Source organism: Acanthopagrus latus, chromosome 4, assembly GCF_904848185.1.
Source record: "Acanthopagrus latus isolate v.2019 chromosome 4, fAcaLat1.1, whole genome shotgun sequence".
Classification (NCBI taxonomy): domain Eukaryota; kingdom Metazoa; phylum Chordata; class Actinopteri; order Spariformes; family Sparidae; genus Acanthopagrus; species Acanthopagrus latus.
The window spans coordinates 24,739,711-24,760,282 of record NC_051042.1 but is presented as its reverse complement, the minus strand read 5'-3'; the positions used below and the strand labels follow the sequence as shown (position 1 = coordinate 24,760,282).

Sequence of the window (20,572 nt, the reverse complement as noted above, 5' to 3'; positions counted from 1 at the left end):
TGTTACCTTGTTGTTTATGCTAGAAGCTGTCTTTTCTTTTTTTTTTCTTTTTTTTTTACTTTTTTGTCATTGCTGTCCTGCAACAAAGCACCCAATTGCTTACTGTTTTCACTTTGACAAGAATGGCCATATGATATGCATTCTCAGGCCTGTTGATATTAATAGAGATCTGTAACAATGCTAAAATCCCTCAGAGATTTTTTTTGTTTTTGAACATTATTGTAAAAAGGAAATGTCTAAGTGTGGACGTAGCCTTAGACCTCTTTTGCAACACACTACCACATCACTAACCACAGGTTGGATCGCTATAGTCACAGACCAGACATACAAGAGGAGAGGTAGGAAGAAATTGGGTGAGAGACAGAGAGAGGAAGAGAGAGAGACCATTTTGTCCCCCAGGTATGACAGAGTCACTCATGCAGAAATATCCCACATGGAGGGAGGTGGTAGAGAGGGGGGGGGACATGAAGGAACTCTTGGCTTCCTCTCCTCATTCGTACCCCCCTTCCCTGAAAACACATCTGTCTTCTTTTCTCTGCCACACACCTTTTTCTGCATCCTTCGCTCACCTTCTCGCTCCAGTAACAGAGACTCTTCGCTGTTAACAGCTTCAAATGTTTCCTCGTAGATCGGCCAGAAAGTTCATTTCTTCGGAGCCCTTCTTGTCACATTCTGTGCCAGCTGCAATATTTTGTCAAACTTTCTAGGGATCGAGCTCTTTGGCTGCCAGGTCGTTCTCTTTTTAGCCAGTGTTCTTTGGCCCTCGGATGCACTGCTGTTAACCGTTACCCCGAGCGGTCCGTCTTACATGCAAATATGTGTCGGCACTACAGCGATCACCATTTTAGTCCGCGGCAGAGCTATCTCATGGCTGCATGCATTAAAACAATTAAACTTTGCCCCTCCCCCGCCACAACAATCATTTGCGGATGTGTTGGGTGAAATTTAGCAAGAAATTATCATTTTCTGAATCACTTCACTCTGCTTGCTCGGTGTTTGTTTCATTCTTTCTCTTTCTCCCTCTCGTCTTTGAGCTCTCTAAAAGACTTGGAGCCCCCTGCATGTTCTTCTTTTTGCTCCCTTTCTCTGTACTTTTTTTTCATCATTATCCAACAGCACTTTTCTGTGCGTGCAAATGCTTTCTGAACGGCGTCCTTTCTTCCCTTTCAGGCTGGATGTCATTGTTGCTGCCTGTGGGCTGGGTGTATTTATTTAGGGGTAATTGGTGTGTGGATGAGTGAGGTAATGAGGTGCATCCACACTTGGCTGCTCCCCTCCCTGAGAGCCTGAGACAGACGTAGCCTAGCTGGGCTCCGGCTTGAGCTGTACCACACTGATGTCTCCTCGACACAGGCCAGAATGGCTCTTTCATACCCAGGTGGACAAACACAATCACCGTGGCTGATACCTCAATGAGGCGTCTGTAGTTTGAAGTGGTGTGTGTGTGTGAGTGAGAGTGTGTGTGTGTGTGTCTGTGTGTGTGCGTGTGTGTGTGTGCGCGCGTGTGTGTGCGTGCGTGCCAGCGCATATCCTCGTGTGTGTTTATGTGCATGTGTTTGTGGGTGGAGTGGGAAAAAACAGCGCCTGGTTGTTGGCCTGCCTCTGTCTTGAGTCCTTGTTTGTCTTGCTGCTTGTGTTTGTATAAGTGATTTTCGCTGTGTGTTTGTAAGTGCATGTATATCAGGCTGAGTGGGTGTTCAATGGAGCTCAAGGAGGACCTCTGGCTCTCATAGCCCCCTGCCAACCTCAAACTGCCCCCGATGTCCTGCAGAGTTACCTAATGATTTCACTTACACCTCCCCTTATCTGTCTGGCCCGTGTGGCAGCAACCGTCTGACGCTTCAGCCTTTACATGCCATTTGCTGCCTCATATCCTGTGAAATTCAATTGCACAGCTCTAACTGTAGCCAGTGTAGGGGGAATCTCCCTCTCTCTCTCTCTCTCTCTCTCTCTCTCTCTCTCTCTCTCTCTCTCTCTCTCTCTCTCTCTCTCTCTCTCTCTCTCTTGCTCTCCTCTCACACTCCTTCTCTCTGTCTGACATCTCCCATATTTGTAAATACAAACATAAACAGTTCCACCATCACACTTTTTTCCTCTCCATATTATCGAAGCGTAACGCCGCCTTTTTGTGGTTTAGCTCTCTAAAGTTGGCTCTTTATTTCACCCCTGTGTGTCGGGGGCCGACTTTAAATGAGATGCAGAAGTTTTAAAGCAGGAAGCTCGGATGTTCGAGGCTGCCCACAGGTGTTCGGCGGATAATATTATGCATAGATTGTTTTGTTGTTATCAGGGTAATTGGTGTAGACCTGCCAGCCTTTGATAGACACACAATTACTGTATGTGATGCATAAGTGGACTCATTTTAGGGCAGGATTTTGAGTTGCTAATGGTGCATTATTCAGCTTTTGGTCTGTCCCCAAAAGTGCCGGGCCAAATCAAACACGCCGCTCCAGGGTAATTGAGGCCCACTCCGCACCCCCTGCAGTGAGCAAGGCAGAACTGTAATCCCCTGACAACTCTGACTTGGCCCCAATCTGGCAGGCCGCCCATTTCCCAGCAAAACGCCTAACTCGACATCGGGGGAGAATGAAGAAGCTGATAGTCACATTTGGAACGCTTTCCAATTTTGTTACTCTTTTCAACTCGGCAGCAGCGCTCTGTAGCCACCTCAGTACTTACCCTCATTTTTTTTTTTTTCATTTTCAAACTATACTTCGTGGAACATAACTGCACACTAATTACACTCCCTCAAACTAATATTCTTACACATTAGTGTCCTCGAGCTTTTGTGGTTTTATGATCAAAGGTTTTTCAACAAATAAACTCAACCACAGAGAGGCTTTAATTTTTCTTCTGAAGATGTTTTGCCTCTACAACAGAGTGAATCGTCAGTAATTACAGAACATTTTAGCAAAAGTTTGGAGTGAGTTTTGTGAAATTAAGAAAAGCAATCATCTTTGTTTTGATTGATGGTCAGCTTACTAACCAACCTTCTAATAAGTACAGATCATTTTTGCTTTATTGTAATATGAATTATTGATCACAACTATTTGTCCTACTTTGAGTGCATGTGATATATTTCTTTGTGCTTTAAAAATTTATTTCTACCACAGCAGCTGTAGTTGTAGTTTGTGTCTGTCTCATGATGAAGTCCTCATTTGAAAGTTATATCTAATAGATAATGTTATACTTGAAGAAGCTTTAAAAAGTCATGTTTACACTAACATACTTTTGATGCAAAAGTCTTATTGTTGCTCCCTTTTTTTCAAAGATGAACGTTTTCCTTTTTACAATTTTATGATCACACGGACGCAAAGTACATTTTTACAGTTAACTGTAACATGTTTGCACTTTTAGGGTGAAATTAAAGTATGAATATACAATTTCAGCAGTATTCAGTAGCATTCTTAATCCTGTTGTAACAGGTTGAAGGAACAGATGGAGTCTTTAATATTTTGTGCAGATGCAGATTGAAATCCTTGAAATAGCATTGACAACATGTATGTAAATGTAGTTCGTTAAAATGCATATTTATTTTTCTTGTGTTTTTTTTTTAAAACATTTTTCATTTGTTATGTTTCTTGTCATTCTCTTCAGTGCCACCCTTATAGGGGTCATTTGCAGGCGGGGTATCACATGTATTAACACTGTCTCCCTGATATTTAACTTTAGCATGCATCCTCCCCAGGCCCTGGCTCACTGTTTTAATGGCTTTAGTAATGCTTCACAATTAACACTCAGCCAACGCTCCGGGTTAGGTAATGGCTGGTGTATTTCAGGCAAAATTAGAAAACACAAAACAAGCATTCCCCATCACCCACAGTGCTTCCAGGACCTAGAGGTTATGGGGGAAATGGAAGGTGGTGAATTTTTTGACAGGGCAGCCGAGGTGATGTCTCATTCCCTCTGACATCTTGAACACCCTAAAGGTGGCTTTGCCAACAGTCTGCCCAGGAAGCACCTCACCTAGCTGTGGCTAAATTTACACAAACCACCTGCCCACAGGGAGCGGGCTGGAGAGGAGAGCAGAGGTGGAGGTGGGGATGGAGGGCAAATAGGGGAAGAGAGAAGGAGGGGGCTAGGAAACTAAAGTGTGTCTCTGTGTCAGAGGATGCAATGCATTATAAGTGTTATTGTCAAATTTAACAGAACATAATGCTGTTAGAATAAAGGGTATTCAACTCTGTTACTTTTTTTTATCCAAGAAGTTTTGCCGTTTCAACATTTCTGTTTAGGGTTTTGTCCCCCAGATTTTCCTTTCTGCATGTCGTCTCTGTTGGGCTGCAAGTTTTCATCTGAGGAGAAACAGAGAATAGGGCAGATATGGGTTTTCCAGAGTATCATCGAGAGTTCAGTAGATTAGTGGAACGAAGCATTTCGGCTGTGAAAGAGGTGACCCTCATTTCAGAGAGTCACAGACAACAGTGGTCGAGTGATGATGTGTAGACATGTGTATTGCCACATCCAAGGCCTCTGCAGACCTGAATGTAAAATATCTCCTTCTAAGGCCTACTAATGTATCCACCAATGTTGTATTTGTTCTGTTCCTAAGCAAACTCATTTCTTTTTTATTTTGAGTTGCTGTGAGCGTTTTTTTTCCTCCAGGACATTTTAATTTTACAGCAGTAACCCTACTAGTTGCTTCTTGCCTGTTGACCGTCCATGTGAGACTAATTGTAACAGATGTGTTAGTCTGTAGCACCAGAAGTTCCTGTATGTCTCATCTTACTAATAGAAGTTCCCTTGTTATGATTGTTTATTATCCTAGTTCTCATTTTCTCAGTTTTAGTACAAGTCCCTGTCTGACTAGTTTGAATGGATCATTTTTCTTCTACAACATAAATCGTCATTAATGTTTTATATTGCCGCATTTGAATGTAAGCCAAGACTCAAATTGTGCCCTTTAAAACTGTATATTCATGCATCTTATAAATTCGCTCAAAGGCTGCATATATTGAAAGTCTCAAGACAGACAGTCGAATAGATCGGTAACAATTCTTGATGCTCCCCAGTGGCAGAGTTCAGGCTGTTTGCCTGTGGGCTGATGTGGAGTGAATGGCCTTAGAGGCTCTAGGCTGGTCTATGTGTGGCCCGGCTGGTCCAAGTCAGCAGTAATGACTGGCTTTGGCCAGCATGCCTGTTAATGTGAATGGGGTTACTCTGGGCAACACCTTTTCAGCTGGGTCCTATGAAGTCCCCAGTATGGTGGTCTTTGTCCACACAAGGGCTGTCCTCTCAGCAAAAAGGGCTCCTTTTTTGTGAGGACTATCAACTAGTGATGGATTATACCCACCCCCCTTTATTCATCCGGCCAGACTAACAGACAGGGATGCATGCAAACATATACACACTCTCACGCATACGTACAACCACAAAGACATCAAAAGTCTTACAAAAACCTTATCTTGTGAAGTTTCGAAATTTCGATGACAGTTAAGATGTGCACGCACAGATGCGCACGCCTTTCCTTAACTAGGGGTGGGAATCTCAAGGCACATCTCGATGAAAGAGCTAATATGCAATTATTAAACAATTATCAATGCATCAAAATTTCTTATTTCTATTCATGATTTATTTTTTCTCACACTGTGACTACTTTCTACTTTTAAAACATAGCATATTTTTAAGGATCCATAATTAAAATAAACAGATGAATTTAATGTCATCATCTTGGTCCACTCTCAGCCATCTTCACCAAACATCAAGAGGTAGCTTAGCTTAAAGTGTAAAGACCAGAAGGTAAAGTGTTTATTCATGATTATTCTTCTCTCTAGAGTTACTTAGAAAGTGTTGGTGCATCTTTTATCTTTAAGTTTTCTTGACTGATATTTCCTTGTACTTTCCTTAACTTATACATGGAGGGATAAAGTTGAAATCCTCAGACACATAAGCATCATGAATCCTAGTCTGCCTCACCTGAGTTAGACTGTTGGTATAAGCCTGCCATTTCACATGCCATTCTAGCCAGTATTTTCCTCTCCCTCCACTATCTGTGTGTTCCCACCTCTACAGGAAACACCAACAACAGCCTAGTCATATTCTGCTTTGTGTTTTTCCAGTTCTGGGTGCCCCATTACATCCTGGTCTTTTGCTAGCACAACAACAGACTATTTCTCTGTGAGAGTGGTTGCCCCCGCCCCTCCCAAGGGGTCATCCACATACCCAGGCTGACACAGTAACCCCCAAACGACCTTTTGGTTTGCCAAATGTTATGCCTGTATACTGCCTGAACTACATCACAGTGCAAACAACGAGGGGAAAAATAGGGTCTTCTGTTGGAGGGAAGGGTTGGGTTTAGGAAACCCTCGTTGTACTAGCCGGCTTTGTGCGCTCATGTTGTATATACCTCTGTGACACATGTATAGGCAAGTGGCACTGTGCGTCTGTCTGTTTTTTGTACATGGGTTTATGCACTTGTAGACAGAGTGCAACACTGAAAAAAGAATGAATAATGTATGACCAAATATCCTTGGTAATGCTCTGGCTTTTATTTTTTTGGTAACTGAAGCAGTGACAGAGCCAGTTAGAACAGTGATCTTGGAAATGTGCTTATTCGCTCTGTCTTTCCAGCTTTGTTCCACTAAAGGACATCACTGCTCCCAGCCAAGAAGTATTCCTAATTAAAACCTGTCAACAATCACATATTGTTGTATTTACTCTTTGTTTTTTGTATGAATTAGGCAAACACCAATCATCATTCCACAAAGGGGGGAAAAAGACCCTTCTTTAAAACCAATCACAATTGTCTTGAGTAGTCCAAAGCCCAGGCTGCAGGGACAGTGACCATGCTAAATAGTGATGGGGAACTTGTTTTAGTGGAACATTTGCACATAGACCGATGGATATACTGTATGTTGTCCATGTTTCTGTCCACATGCATTAGAATGGTTAAATCCCAGCAAAAGAAAAGTTAAGAACTGCTGACTTGTTTATGTTTCTACCGCAAATGTATCCTAACTGGATCACAGTTTTTCACCATTCCCAGTGTGTAGGCTGCTAGCTCAGATGCTGTTGTTGTGTCATGGATTTTGAAAATGCTAAAACATGGATAGCAAAGGTGGGGAGAATGCCGCTTTAAATTGTCAGGCAATGGCAGTCTTATACCCACTGTCTACATCTAGTGAGTCAGACTAATAAGCCTGCTATAGAAGTGAGTATGCACATTTCATTAACAATGGAAAGAGTTTGGATAATTTCCTCCAGACTTTATGCTAAACTAAGCTAAGATAACTGGCTGTTTGGCTCCAGCTTCATATTCAAAGGAGAGATATGAGAGTGGTATAAATATTCTCTGTAATTGTCTGAAATGTGGAACCATTTGTTCCTGGTTGCTTTATTCAAAATGTCAACCATCAAAGTGGCCTTTAATGAAGAAATGGGCTACTTTGCATGTAGACAGTTGAATAGTGTGATAAGCTATAGCTTTGTGCAGATTAAAAAAAAATGATGTTTTGAATTTCACCCAAGTGTGATTATCATAGCAGGGCATCTATACAGCAGTAGGAAACCTGTGTTTACCAAAAGTGTCAGTGATGTTTTAACCTGAGGACGTTTACATCAGAGAAATGGTTTGAGGGGTAAAATGTGTGTTTGAGGGGGTGGAGGGCACAAGAGGTCCCCCAGATATGCTGTCATAACCCATGCAGCCGTGCTCTTTGCTATGGCCCTATCGGTAGTGAAGGCAGCACTTAGACATGTTTGTACTCTACGCCCTATATTCCTCTTCCTTTCTCCCCAGGCGCCATGTCACTCCAGGGGCGGACCAGCACTCTCTGGCTGTGCCCAAGTCCATAACACCAACTAACCCCCCTCCCACTACCCACCACCACAAGGGTCAATGTGCCCTCGCCCCCTCACCCGCCAATGCCCACGGTCCAAACCAACACTGCCCTCCAAAGAGAAACAAAACCAAACTGAAAAGAGACAAAATGGCCCCACGCTGCTTCCCCTGTCAAAGCTCTTGACAGGCCCGAGCAGGGCCCCCCCAGAGGAGGGTTCAGTTGAAGATGATGACGACGGAGATAACAAGTCAAGTTGTTGTGTTACAGCGCAGTTACACTTTGGCCCTTGTTTGTCCATTTGGTTATTCAGAAGCATTGCGGAGCAAACTGATTCCCATGCATGTCATGTTTAGTAACATGACAGATACTATCAAATGCTGTTTTGCATCAGTCTGTGGAGCGTGAAGGGTAAGTGAGGAGCTAGCTATCCAAGAGAACAGGAATAAACATTCCATTAGGTATTAAAAAACCCTGAAATATTGTCAGCTAATCAATTTCCTGTTTGGACATGCTCAAGTCTAATGAAATTCAGTCAGTTATTAGTCCCATCCCATTCTTCCAGTGTTTGGGAATATAATTACACACAAAATGCTTACTCATCCTTCTGCCTGCCTGCTGCCTACTCTGTCAGATGCATTAGCCATGAAGCAGAAGAGATGAGGAAGCCTGTGTCTGTATCTGTCTATCTGTCAGTCCGCCTGAATGTCTGTATGCCTGCCTCTCAGATTATCCTGGATCAGGCAGCAGGTGACATAGCAAGCAGGTGACCACCACCCAATTACCAAAAAGAAACTAGAGATGAGCCCCAGCATGGCTTACATTTGTTTCTTTCTTCTCCCCTCTCTAACGAAATGTTGATTTTCTTACAGCAGGCATGTCAACAGGACAGCACAGAGTTGGAAATTGTACCCCTTCCTCCATGTTAGGTACTTTTTTATATTTTAATTTTCTAAATTACAAAATACAACTTCAAAAGCCACTACTCATAGTGAGGGCTACAGGGAGAAGGCTCAACATGCCCCGACAAAAATAAATCACATAACTGAGACACAATGAGGAAGATAGGTGTTCCTCACAAAGAATTTCTCTAAAAATGGTGTCTAAAGTCTAAAGTCTAAGGGATAAAAACTTCCCTAGTCAACAGGCTATACATGGGGCAAGGTCAGGGATCGTGTTGCACTCTTTGTTACCACAAAAAAAGAGGAAGGTAGAGCTTCTTCTCTGCTTTTGTTTGGCGCAGGTGGGCTAGAATTACCAGCTTGATGGGATTTATGCTGAGTTGTTTCTGCATTTTTCTGGCAAGGTAGCAGAAGTATTATCTGAAACTTCGAATGTAAATGCAATGATGAGTTTGACTCGACGATAGAAAAGCACATCTCCTCACTGTGTTGGGTTCTGGTGTGCTGAAGTTAACACTCGCTCCTGTAGGTCCACCAAATGATTTCCCACACAATGCAGTGTAACTTTAGAGGTGTGAGGGATTACGGCACCAGGAGGTGATTTAGCTTGGTTTAGTGACTGGATAGACCAGCAAGTCTGGGAAATTTCTACCAATTTCATTCTGCTTCCATTGTGACCCTTGGCTGGTTGTAGAAATAGGACTGCAAATGGAGGACATTGACCTGGTGTCAGGGACAGACGTCCACATTAGTTCACAGTGGCTGCACTGCAGCTGTGCCGCTCAGGGAAATGGAATTGGCAAAAGGTATCACCTCTAATGTGACCACTGTCCATACTGGACGTGTGGTATATAAATTTATTCAAACTTGATTTTTATAATCTATCCTAGGGAATTGCCATGCATCCTTACAATAACTGGATTTTTTTATTCATAAATGGCACCATATAGGCAGATTGCTTTGTCAACATTTCTTGTGTGATTGTAATGACTTCAGTTTAGTGATCCAATGTTCAGTTTCTCTCATTTCACTGACTTAATAGAGCTTATAATATGCTGACCATGTTACAACAATGATTGTGTTAAGTAGGTGTTTATGGTAAATATCGTGTCACTTCCATGAGCATGTACCAGCATGAGCTAATCTGATTGGAACAGCCAGACCAATCGTCATGTGTTCCAACAAGGTGTTGGGTTTCCCATAGTTCTAAGCTGTACAGTGACACGGGCCATTTGAAAGTGTGGCTAAAACCCTATGGAAGAAATGACTCGTTAAATTAGCACCTAATACTCCCGTCATTAGCAAGCCGTTACCACCAGTGGAATGCCTTTGATGGTGCTGCTTTGTGTGAGTCGGCCGTGTTTAAGCTCCAGTTGGAGAAATTGGTCCATGTGGATGGTGGAATATTTTGTGCTTACGTAACATGGTAATTCTCATAACCAAAACAGGACAAGAAACAGTGATTTGGTGCCATTTTCTGAGCCATGGAGTGCTGATGTGATATCCACCAACAACCGCTGCTGTATGTGGAGATTGTGGACAACCGGTTACAATCAGCATGAAACGCAATATTCCTTAAGAACCGGGTCTTTGGGGTGTTTAGTAAGCCGAAGGGGATTGTCCATTGTGGGGTGATATTGGTAACCCTCTTAGGCAAAGCTAGTCCATGGGCCGGCCCTGAGGGCTCATTTCAAGTGCTTAGCGCTCGTTTGGAGCTTTGTCACCCCTCACCCTGTTGCCAGCATGGCCCCAGCCCCTCTGGCTGTGGAGTGGAGCTGAACCACGGACCTTTACCCCTGCCCACCACCAGGGAGGAAACATCACAACTCTAACACACACTCGCCCACATAACTCGCACTAACATTGTGGCACACATCCATTTTCACTCCACCCCAATGCACCACAACCAATGGTCTATTTTCCCGCCGTCCACTCCCATCCAACACCCCCCCCCCCTCCCCTTCTCGCTCCTAATTTTTTTTTTTTTTTCCTCTTTCTCCACCCTTGTGAAGGTTGCCAGGCAGCACAGAAAGACTTCACACACACATACACCCCACTATGCCTCTGAGGGTTTTCCGGATGTCCTTGTTTACATCATGGAGTGTGCAGGTCGCAGGGAAGCAGACTCAGAGCCTCCCTCGTTATGTCTGTCTAAGTCTAATAACTGACCTCCATTCATTTGGTGTCAAGGCAAATGTTCATGACAGCCCCGCAGTTGGCTTTAGCGTCACTACTGAAATAGGTGCATTGCAACTGCATCACATTTGGGTCTAAAGTTTAAAGTAAGATTATGACCACTTCTTGTCCTCATTCAGTCGACTCACATTGGCAAAGATATTAAGTTAGTTTATTTGGAGTGAAACTGACTCTTAAGTAAGTTTTTATGGCCTTGATAATCAATAACCGCTCTAATATTGGCTGTCACTGATGTGCCGGATGGTTGTTGACTGTTGCCAGGCTCTGTTTTCCCTCTGTGTGTGTCAAACCGATCGATTGGTTTTGTCTGCCCCTCCCTCCAACTTTGATGTTACCATTGATTGTTCTCATCTGCCCCTGAACTCAAAGGTTAGAGGAGCTGAGCTACACTTCTGGATTGCTTTGACCTTCGCTCTGCACATGCTCAGTGGGTTCACGAAGCCCAGAGCCAAACCAACACGGTGTAGCCAGGCCCGTGGGTGCGTGACAGCCAGACAACGGTGTGATGTCTCTCTCTTTTTTTTTTTTTACTCACCCACTGAGGATGATGTATATGTGATTGATTTTTCTCCAACCCCTCTCTCTACCGTGTTTCCGCTGCAGTGCGCTAAGCAGGACTGAGTCCAGGCTTGATCAATGCATTGTTTTTCTTTTTCAATCACACTCGAGTGAGCTGAAGACACGAAAGGTTACACAGGTGAGGTTTGGCAGGGGTGGAGGCAGAACAGAGCTTCTGGAGGCCCCCTCAAGGCCAATATATGAGTTTGCATGGATGTTTGTGTGTGTGTGTTTGAGAGAGGGAGGGAGGGAGTCAGGAGTTGCATACAGAGGAGAGTTTAACAAATTTATCATGTGCGTTTCCAACAACTTGATCATTCCTCAAGAGGTTAGTTCAGCTTGTTTGGAAATCTCTAGACCTCTCCCACAGTGGGAATCTTCCGCCCCTTGCTTCTATAAGTCCTTTGTAACCTTACCTTTACCATCTTACATTAAATTACAGGTCCTTCACAATGTCTCAGTGCTCACCTGCCCCAGATAATCTGCAGGGCCGCATGAAGACTGCTCCTCTTGTTTCCTCTACTTGCCTGACAAACGGTCCCCTGACACACACACAAAGGCAACAGAAAAGAGACCATTTGAGCATGACGCGCCTCTTACCCGTTAGCCTCAGTCACAGGGAGCACAGGGCTTCGTATCAGCCACGATAAAAAAACTTCTGCAGTTCAGACTTCCAGTGCTCCTAAAAACAGAATTAAGAGAGGGGAGGATGTAGTCTCCCCTAGAGGGGTAAAGAGTGTCTCGTAGTCCTGAATTATCTCCTAGTAATAACGCTGCTAAACCCTGTACCCAAACACCTAGTCATTAAGATAAAGATAAGTATCTGTGGGAGTGGAGGGGCTGTCCCCAAAGCTGCATGGCTGGAGGGGGTGAGGATGTGACGGGCAGGGAAGGTTTAGAGGACTGGGGTGGGGTTGGGAGTGGTGGCTTTGGCCAGTGGGTTTCAGATGTCATGACAGATTCTTTCAGGAGCAAATTACAGGGTTTAAGGTCTCTTGTAGCAGGGATGCCTGTATTCTGATTCAACTTCTTCGATAGACACTCTTCGACAAGCTACTCGACATCATTGTCAGGCACACACTTGACTCTGGAGATACTTCACCTCCTCTCAGGCTCTAAGCAACCTCTTCAAGACTTTGTTCGTGGAGTGCCACTGGCCACCCTTCCTGCGGCTTGTGGAGAGAGCAGAGCAGCGTAGCCCCACTTAAGCTTTATAGCAGTTAGCGTGTTGGTGTTAGAGGGCTTTACATGAGTGGGCCTCATTAACCTCTTAGCGTCTTTGTGCTTTGAGTTGGCACAGGGCTGCTCCATAGATAAGCTTTACTACGAAACAGCTAAAAGTCTTGATTCTAATGACTCTTGGTATTAGCTGCACATAATCTGGCCCGGTTGCCAGGATATAATGTTAGCAATTAATGTTTGTGCAAACCACAGATACGTCCATGGTTGACATTTTATAGCAAACATGGCATATCACGTTTCCATTATACGCTTATTAGCCAGCTGTCACATCAGGAGGTGGAGGAGAAGTTGATGGTGTTATTACAGCCAACAACAAAAAAGTGGTTGTTTTTTAAGGAGCCCTGTAGATCTTTCCAGTGTTTTTCTTGGTGACCTAAAGCAGTTTTCATGGGAAAATGTCAGACCACCTCCTACTGTGATCATGGCCAACAAAACCAGTGTTTTAAGCCAAACCATGGTGTCTTCCTAACCCTAACCTAATCATTTTTTGGCCTAAATCTAAGTCGGGCATAAGCATAGTCTTATGATAAAAAAAGAAAATAAGCAGAAGAAGACAAAGCATTCAGTTTAAACTTACTTGAGGTTTTCCAGAAACCTAACTCACTAACATTAATTCCGGTGATCGGTTTGGTGACAAGCACAACAGGTCAACGGAAAGTACAAACTAATCCAGATTTCATATGCACATTGTGTCTGAATGCACACTTTCTCTCTTCCCAGCTCATAAATGCATGCTGTTGTGTCCCATACACAACTTCTCAAATCAACCCCTACCTCACACACACACACTCACACACACACACACACACACTCCCTGTGATCTGTAACAGACCTAAAGCTCTCTGAAGCATTTAGCAGCACGCTAGCAGGTTTACTCCAATGCTGCCAGTGCTGAGGGGAGTGCTGAAGCATCTAATGCAATTTCAACCCAACATGGGTCTCTGTGAATAAACATCACTGAAGTGTACCATCTACTGTATGTTGATCCACTGTAGTGCTTTCTTTTTTCTCTATACAAGCTGATCTAATACCTCCCCTCCCCTCCCCTCCCCTCCCTGTCTCTGATTTCTGTAGAGACTGCATTTGCCTCCAGACTTGTCTGAGACAGTGAGTCGTGTGAGCAGGGGGGAGCTGGCAGGAGCGGCCACAGCGGCCTCAGCGGCCTCAGCCTGTGGCTCCGGCTCTTCCGGCAACAAACACCTGGACTTCTAGAGCTCCCACACAGTCGCCACGGGCAACCAACACCTGGACCACGGCAGCGTTGCCCTCTTTACCACGGTGACCATGTTGTTCCCTCGCCCACATAATGTCAAGCGCGATAACCCTGCCAGCCATTACCACCTGCCAACTGTCCCAGCCAGGGGTGAAGATCTAAACATTCACAGTACCTTGTCTCATTATGGACACATTTCATCCTCTTGTCCTTTTAAATATAAACCCACAGTCTGCACGCTGATATTTGCATTTGTTAATTTAATGGATGTTATTGGCCATGTATTTATACCCACAGTTAGCCCCGTGGAGTTTCAAAAATATTCCTTGAAGGTGTATGATTGGCAGAGGGACTAGTTCTGAACCCAAGCAGAATCAAAGACAGAGGAATTATTTAAAATTTGGTTGGTTGTGTTTGCTTTTTGTTTATCTCTGCGTCCGTGGATCTTCATTACAAGTAAAATGTGATCATGAAATGTTTTTTAACCCTCTAAAGACTCTACGCTACTGGCAAACATTAAATAATTTAACTGCAGTCTCCAAAGCTCTGGGCCTGCATTACAAAACAAGTCCTGCCTAGGTACACTGTGTAAAATTCTGGGTTATTTTCTTGGATAATGCAATGTAACTGGCTTTTGTTTAGCTAAATAAAAGAAAATAAATACACATTACACAACATATGCTCTTATTATTCAATGTTTTACTGTACTGCGTCTCGGGAGCAGGGAAAGTTGACTACCTGTGAGAGGATGTAAAGCAAGTGCGTCATGAGATGATGATCTTTGGTCTGCCTCACTGGTTTCAGGTTCGAATAGGGATGCCTCCACCTGACCCTGAGACTGTGAGTGACGTCTACCTCCAGTAAGCTGGAGAGCTGAGCAGGAATGTGGGCAGAGGGTAGGAGAGCTGGATTTGGGTGCAGGCTTCACACCTCATCAGGCATGTTTGCTGGATGAGCTGCTTTGCCATGACAAGCCCAAAAGAACAAATTAGGTCAAACGGTGACATGGAGAAACAGAGAAAAAACAACATGAAAAATTAAATGTTTCATTTCTATTTTTCCTCAGTCCGCCTCTGTTGCCAGTTTGAATATTCTTGCCGGTGAAAAGTGGCAGTATTGGTAACCATCTGCAGCACGTGCTGGGAGAAGGTAGTGTTACCTGACAGTTTCATGCATGAATGGAGGCCTCTTATATCGGGTGTATGAGAGAGAGAGATGACACACACAGGTCACGTATACAGGTGAGCGAAGCTTGTGTTGTCAAGATGAAAAAAGTGTTTTTTCCAAGTTGTTGTTGTTGTTTAAGATGTGACATATTCAGGGTACACGTAGATTAAAGTACAGTAAACTCATTTTGGCTTTTGTTTACGTTCCCATACTTCTGGTGTGTTTGTACACATGCCACGTCTCCAAGTCACCATGACGTCAAGTCACTTTCTGTTCAGTCAGTTCAGAAAGTGGGTTATTATTTAAATTTGTAAAACCAACAAAAAACATCTGCAGTTCCTTCTATGAACTTACAATACTATAAGTTCATAGAAGCTAGTTACTTCAGAGAACGAATGCTCTCACGTTTTATGTACACAGGCTTCGTATGCGTGGAAATCCTTTTAAATGCTTGAATTTTAATGTGGTATTTTCTAGGCCATGAAAGATGGAGGGATTTCGGATGAAGTGCTTGAAAGAGCTTAATGTTTGTTATATAGGATGGCAAGTCTGCTTGCAGACGTGACACATTTTGAAAACATGAAACAGTCTTGTCTTTCTTTGATTCCTCACTCGTCCGTGGAATGATATCATGATATCATTTGGGTCAACATCTGATTTAAAGTGATGAAGGGAAATAATAACTTTTTAGTATGTATATGTAAATGTAGGTGTAATTTAGTACAGATGTGCGCTGCTGGAAAAACTTGAAAATGCAGCTTGAAAAGTTATTTTGTGTGAAAGCTAGGAACCCTGTGTACAGTGACGATTGCATTCAGAAGTTACTGAATTGATGTGGTACCCACATTTAGTACTCATAATCAACCAACGTTTGTGCACGTTCACTTAACAGATATTGTACATGTAGCTCTGCAAGTGTTGCTAAATTAAAATGAAGACATGTAAGGACGAACTATAATGAAGGCCCAAAATAAACATTCCTGCAGATATGACAGGGCTAAACAAAGTTTTCTTTTTTTTTTCTTGTGAGTGTGTACGATGTGACTTCAGGAGAGACTTGATGTGCTTTGCGAGTTGGTGGAACAATATGAGCGCACGTCATTATCGGCTTCGGTGATCAGCCTAAAGAAGTTGGGAAATATCGGTATGTCGGCAATATTCCAACATCGTGCGTCTCTGAAAATAGGACATCTTACACCTGATTGATAGTTTTTCTTCCCTCAGGTATAGTTTGCTGTGCACAGTTAGACAATGCCTTGTCACAATTAGCCACACATTCTTATGTAATGAGCATGAATAAGTAATGAGCAGAACAATTCATTTCAGCTTGTGAATACAATAACTGGATCTTAAATCAGGTCAAGGAAAGCATTTCCTCCTGTTCTGTGGGGTTTTTAAAAAGAAAACAAATGATCACATGATCTTATGCCGTCATCCTCCTCGGCTCACCCATGGTAAGAGACAGTGCACCGTGCTCAGGACAGCAGATATAACTGCTGTCTTTTGTTTTCATTCCTACATATTGCTCAAATCTCAGTAATGGTTGATTATTTGATTTATTGCATATGATGAGGCATTTAAACAGTAAATATCATTTTTCCATCGAGGGCACTTTTTTTGTTAAATGAACTGTATTCTATCTTAATGAGATCCGCAACAGTAACACGGACGATGAGCCCTCGGTGCTGCTGGCACATTTCAGAGGACCTACTTCTTGAAAGGCTCACTTAGCCCTCAGCGAATAAAGAAAGCCGTGGGACCGAGCAGAGAGAATACTCTTTTATAATCGTCTCTTTGGCAGCTGCCACTCATGTCCTATTGATTCCCAACCAAGGCCATAGCTGTTGTCCTACAGTAGCTTCAGCTGAGGTCTTGTGGACTCACCCGCTGAATGGCCGCGCTATTCAAGCAACACAATGTAGGTCAACATGTTCCTATTTTTTTTTTTTTTTACCACATTGATTATCTTTTTCTGCCAATGATAAAGCAGAGCCATCTCCAGTCGTGGTCGTGTTGAAGATTAAATAATGAGGGCACCATGTGTGTCGAACACAGTTTACAGAACACACAAAGCCACACTGTGCTTGTATTTACTCTGATGAGGGAAATGTTACTTCATGTTTGCAGAGTACACACTGAAACAGGACAGTGTGAGCTTCTGTTCCTCTGCTGCAGAAAATCCAGACTGAAGAAGAACAAAGTCTACAAAGTTCTCAGCGACTCTTTCTGTACAGAAACTTGCACTGCCTGACTTTGTTCCAAGCGAGACTCACATTCAAACCTTTTCTATCCCGGCGCCGTGTATTATTTAGACCTCCGCTAATTGCAGTCTTTCTTGCATGTCGAATCTCTCTGTCATTCTCTCTCTGTAATTATTAATGCTCCCCCCTCTGTCTCGCATAACCTGTTCTCTCTCTCTCTCTCTCTCTCTCTCTCTCTCTCTCTCTCTCTCTCTTCCCTCTCTTCGTGCTCTCAAAAGACAGCATTTCCTCCACCCATGTGATAAAAAAATTGGATTCAATTAATAGAGAAGAAAATCCTCTTTAAAAAAAATCTGATTAACCTCCAATCCTCAAAGTTCTGATTGGACTATTAAATATTGAGCGAGACGTGTAAATTCAATTAATCAACTTCTTCAGCGAGATGTTTGGCGCCGTTACATGCTGTGTGAATGTTACCTGACCTCGCTCTCTCTCTTGAACATCCTTTCCTTTTAGATGCTCTCTCTCTCTGTTTCTAACACATCCCCTCCAATCCACACACACACACACACACGCAGGGACACAACCCCCCTGCTGAGGCAGCAAGTGAAGCAAAATAACTCACTCTGCCACACAATCGCTCCTTTGCCTCGCTCTAGGCACTGACTGCTTTATTCCATGACTTTTTTTTTCTCTCTCCTCTCAGCTCCCTCCTCCTCCTCCATTGGTCCTGTATCTTTTTTTTTTCATACCATCGTAACTCTGCTACAACAAGAGCCGGTGATGGTGAATTGCTTGACCTTTCTCATTGTGCCGTGGTGTTGTGCTGTGTGGTCTGTGTCGACTTGGTTCAGCCCCCATACATCAAGAGAGGTTTGTTATTGTGGACACCTTTGTTTGGTGGGAATTGGAGGTGTTGTGTGTGTATTACAGGCTCTTGTACTGGCATTTGTCAGCATTAGATTTGTCGAAATGTGCAGCTATGATGCATCACGTCAACCTCTTTTTTTTTTTTTTTGGATGTGTCCCTGCTCGCTCAGCGAAGATCGAAAACACTGCGTGAGACACAGCATTGAACAGGCAAAAAGGCGTTCTTTAAGACACAATTTTTACTGTACAAAATGTTTTTATAGTTTTCACAAAATACATTTAGAAAGCTCCATTTTAAATAAAATTAAATTGAAATATTTAAGAGACAGCGTGTAGACGTTTTTATCTCAGAAGCATTGCTCAGACGTAAACCCAGTGTGTGTCCATGTTTCTGCGTACACACTGAAAATGAAAATGCAAAACTCAAAAGAGCATGACAGATGATGCTAGAAAAACCCTCCCATGGTCTTCATTTATAAATAAGGACTGCAGGGTTCGACTGCAGTCTCACAAACTCGAAGCCAATGTAATCGAACAGAACGTGTTTACAAAATTTTGCAACACAAGACTAATATCTTTTTAAAAAAAACACTGTGTACTAGATGAAATACAAAGGCTTTGGTCTGTTTTACAATCAACAATGATTAAATCTGATATGTACTTGTAAACAACTGCCAAACACTGAAGTTTAAAACTCTGTCAAGCAATGTTTAATCATAATTATAGGAATTAAATATTTCTAGTTGCACAATTTTTTTTATTTTTATTTTTTATTTTTTTTGACCATAGGACACTATAATACAACTATACCTAAGAGACAAATTGTACCTGACCCTAAAGAAATGTATTTCATGATGCATGGAACATTTATAGAATATTCTCGGGGATATAAATGAAATCAACTTTTATTGGAGAAATCTTTCTGGAAGATTTCTAGGGAAGACAAGTACTTTACATTTTGACATAAACAAACTGGATTATATCGAAGACGCAGTCTACCATTTACAGACTACAGGTTGTCTTTTACACCTGTTTTTCCACATTTAAATGTTCTCCGTGGTAAATCTAGAGTCAATCCAACCACCGAAGCACGAGGTCCAAGTTGTGTTGCATGTCGCCGCGTCTTTTGCACACTTTGAGCTGTCGATAGCGATCCGTGTTTAATAAGCCAGCAAAGCTGCAGGCCCGTGTGTCAGAGGAGTCAGGACCGCAGCCTCAGTGGGTGGATCGAGTTTGAGTTTTCCTCTGCTAAATATCCATTCGTAAGAAATAAGACCAATAAATAGTTTTTTTTTCTTGATACAGTTAAGAGTCTTCCCTCCAGCTTTTTTGTCGTCTTTTTAATGATATGCAACAGCGTCCAGAGACCATGCAAAGGCTGGTAGAAAGTCTCGATATAAGCAGATTTTAAAAAGATAGTCATGGCAGAATCTCTCAGGTTCTCCTCTCTCAAACAAAAACGCAAGACCAAACATGGTTTTCTAGCAGTCCATCTATCAGTACTTGATCTTGGTTTTTCATATTAACATACAAATGGCCATTTACTAACACACCAGAGAAAAAAAGGAAACAATGACTGAAGTTGGAAATAGAAAAAAAAAAAAAAAAAAAAAAAAAAAAAGAAAATTTTTTGTTCCATAAAAATTTAACACCGGGCACTTTACAGAGGTCCAATTTTTTTTTTTTTTTTTTCGTTCTTTCCATCGTTGTTCTCTCTTTCCGAGTCCTCGTTTTTTGAATGTGCCTAGAGCTACAGAACAGCACACGGTCCCACTGGAAAAACAAAGCCCAGACGTCCCAAGGCTCGCCCAGAGTCTTTCTTTCTTCCTTTCTTTCTTTTCCTTCCCTCCTCTCCTGTCCTTTGCCTCTTCTCAACCCCTCTCTCGCCTTCTCTACTCTCCTGTGCCGTGTATGTGTGAGGAGCACTGCCGGAGGGCGATGGTGGAGTGGGGTGGTTACAGGGTGAAGTAGCTCTTCTCTCTACTGTAGTCTTGACCAGTACTGAGACATGTCAGGCTCGCTCCCTGGGACTTGGACAGGGACAGACACTCCAGGAGAGATGAGTCCTGCGGAGGGAAGAAGAAGAGAGACGTCAGTAAAGAGGAATAAATGTGAATAAAACAGCCCCGGAAGTCAACATGCTTAAATTAGATGAGTTTGATGCACCATGCACAGTGGAGTGTGACGGCTAACAACAGCACAGAGCATTGTGCTTTGAACGCCTGCAAATAGGTGGACGAGCAGTGGAGGCTGCAGTGAGTCACAATGCTCTGCACATGGCTGCACAGTAAAAGGCTCGCGAGCTCGATAAATTGAGGCTTTGGCAATGGCATTTAAACAGAGAGAGTACAACAGCAAATGAATCAAATTAATTAGCAATTTAGCACAGAGGAAATGTGGTTATGCATGATTAACTCTTCATGACTATAACCGGTATATATGGCT

General features: G+C 42.9%; 2 protein-coding genes across 4 annotated transcripts in view; one reads left to right on the top strand and one right to left on the bottom strand.

Moving 5' to 3' along the window:
* The window catches only part of elp4 (elongator acetyltransferase complex subunit 4), a 55,025-nt gene extending 40,459 nt beyond the window's left edge, over nt 1–14,566 (top strand). For both annotated transcript variants that reach the window (XM_037095979.1, XM_037095980.1), the window contains one exon: nt 13,751–14,566. In XM_037095979.1, coding sequence (XP_036951874.1) covers nt 13,751–13,888 — 138 coding nt within the window. In that variant the 3' untranslated portion in view covers nt 13,889–14,566. The remainder of the gene's footprint in view (nt 1–13,750) is intronic.
* A 3,803-nt stretch (nt 14,567–18,369) lies between these two features.
* pax6b (paired box 6b) overlaps nt 18,370–20,572 on the bottom strand; it is a 42,328-nt gene continuing 40,125 nt past the window's right edge. For both annotated transcript variants that reach the window (XM_037095426.1, XM_037095427.1), the window contains one exon: nt 18,370–20,193. In XM_037095426.1, the coding sequence (XP_036951321.1) occupies nt 20,108–20,193 (86 nt within the window). In that variant the 3' untranslated portion in view covers nt 18,370–20,107. The remainder of the gene's footprint in view (nt 20,194–20,572) is intronic.